This window comes from Gavialis gangeticus, unplaced genomic scaffold, assembly GCF_001723915.1.
Source record: "Gavialis gangeticus isolate Ggan-Ray unplaced genomic scaffold, GavGan_comp1, whole genome shotgun sequence".
Taxonomy (NCBI): domain Eukaryota; kingdom Metazoa; phylum Chordata; order Crocodylia; family Gavialidae; genus Gavialis; species Gavialis gangeticus.
In genome coordinates, this window is record NW_017729025.1 from 80,210,055 (window position 1) to 80,211,868 (window position 1,814).

At 40.4% G+C, this 1,814-nt stretch overlaps 1 protein-coding gene across 2 annotated transcripts in view; it reads left to right on the forward strand.

Moving 5' to 3' along the window:
- The window catches only part of BUB1B (BUB1 mitotic checkpoint serine/threonine kinase B), a 55,934-nt gene that overhangs the window by 45,215 nt on the left and 8,905 nt on the right, over positions 1-1,814 (forward strand). For both annotated transcript variants that reach the window (XM_019518989.1, XM_019518990.1), the window contains exon 22: positions 443-549. In XM_019518989.1, the coding sequence (XP_019374534.1) occupies positions 443-549 (107 nt within the window). The remainder of the gene's footprint in view (positions 1-442; positions 550-1,814) is intronic.

Sequence of the window (1,814 nt, forward strand, 5' to 3'; positions counted from 1 at the left end):
CCTCCTTGGACCTGCTTGAGATGCATCTGTGGATGCATGACAAGATATGGTTGGCCTTCCTAACTGCATCCCCACACTGCCGGCCCATGTTCATCTTGGCATCAATGATGACTCCAAGATCCTTTTCTGCCTCTGTACTGACGTTGTGTACTTAATTCATCTTATAGTTGGGGTTCGTAATAGATGGGTAAACTGTTTATAGAGTCTCATTCAAAATTATTAAACAAGGATTCTGCTTTCTATAGTAGTTCTCTAGTTTTCTTAGAAACTTGCTGGAAAATTATAACCACAAACAGCATAATTCAGGATTAACAAGTACAGGGGGTCATGCAGTAGAACCAAAACTGCTATTGTGCTAGGTTGAGTGTATGTAGGAGAATGTTGAGATGGCTGCAAAAGTCAGCAAAAATAATTTTCTGATTTTGATTTATTTTGGTTTCAGGTAGACTTGATGAGTATTGCAGATATAGTCCATTTGATGATGTTTGGAGAGCACCTTCACGTCTATCAAGAAGATTCCCTCTGGAAAATCAATCAAAATTTGTCCAAGTATGTGTGGTTTTTTGTTTGTTTGGTTTTTTTTAACCTCATCCTTCTAGAAGGAGTTGAGGGGGGCAGGATAGGGAATGGCTGCTTTAACTATTATCTACCTCTGTGGTATTACTATCTTCAAAACTACACCATTGCAGTTATGCCATTATTTGATAACAGTGGGTAGTATATTGCACAAAGGGTTCATTTTTAAATTTTGTACAATTGTTCATCATGTAAAATGAAGACCAGAGGTAAAGTTTAAGTTAGACTTCCTCACATCAACTCACCAACTTTCAGTTGCTCCCTGTTGTGTGAGGGAGACTAAACTGTAATTTAGTCACCATGGAAGCTGGAAGATGGTGTAAATTAAAGTGTGGTAAGGTCTAATTTATCACTCTTGTGCCTTTTTTTTTATTCTCCCCAGTGGGAGTTGCATCAGCTTGGACACTTTGACATAGTAGGCCAAATTTAGAGATAGGTAGATATGTGGGAGGGGAAAAGAAATTATATGTTTAGTGGTAACCATACTAAGAATAAAATTCATTTGAATTTTAAGCTCTTCACATTGGGCCTCATGCTGTAGGTGGGACATGATGTAGGGGTTCTGTTGGCATGTGGGAGCAGTATGATATAGTTAAACTCTGCTACAGTGTATATAAATGAGGGGTAGAATTAAGGGGTGCCTATACATGTGCCTAAGGGCGAGGGGGGGGCATTCTAATTGGAGCAGCTCCTGGAAAGCCCCTCTAATTAAAATATTGCAACATTTTGTGTGTTAAGCCCCCCATGTGTTTAAAAATGTCCACTCAGCAGTCATTTTTAAACCTGTGTGGGCATATACACGTGATGCTGTGGCGATGCTAAAGTGTTCTAATTAGAACATGTTGGAACACACACACAGGCACCCAAGGTGCACGTTTTAACTTTTCAGGCATCAGGAACCTGCTGCTGCTGCCTGGTAGCTATGTGATTTGGGGAATGGGCAGTATGTGCCTAATGCCTACTGTTTTCCAAAGGAGTTTCAGCTTGCTGAATTAATTGTACAAGCTTTTGGGATTTGAAATGTTCTGAGAATACCAGTTCTGGCCTCCTGCATTGGCCATGGCCTCCTGCCTAAGATCCTTCTCAGCATACAGAATTAATCACATTCAAACATTAAGTCCATGTTCGTCTTACTCTCCTGTTCTCTGTAGCTTCTCCTTTTTCCCTCCCTTGTAGGGTCTTCTGTAGTTTGTCCTGTTCCTGGTTTTTTTTAACCTGGTAAAGCTAAGCCCTGCAAG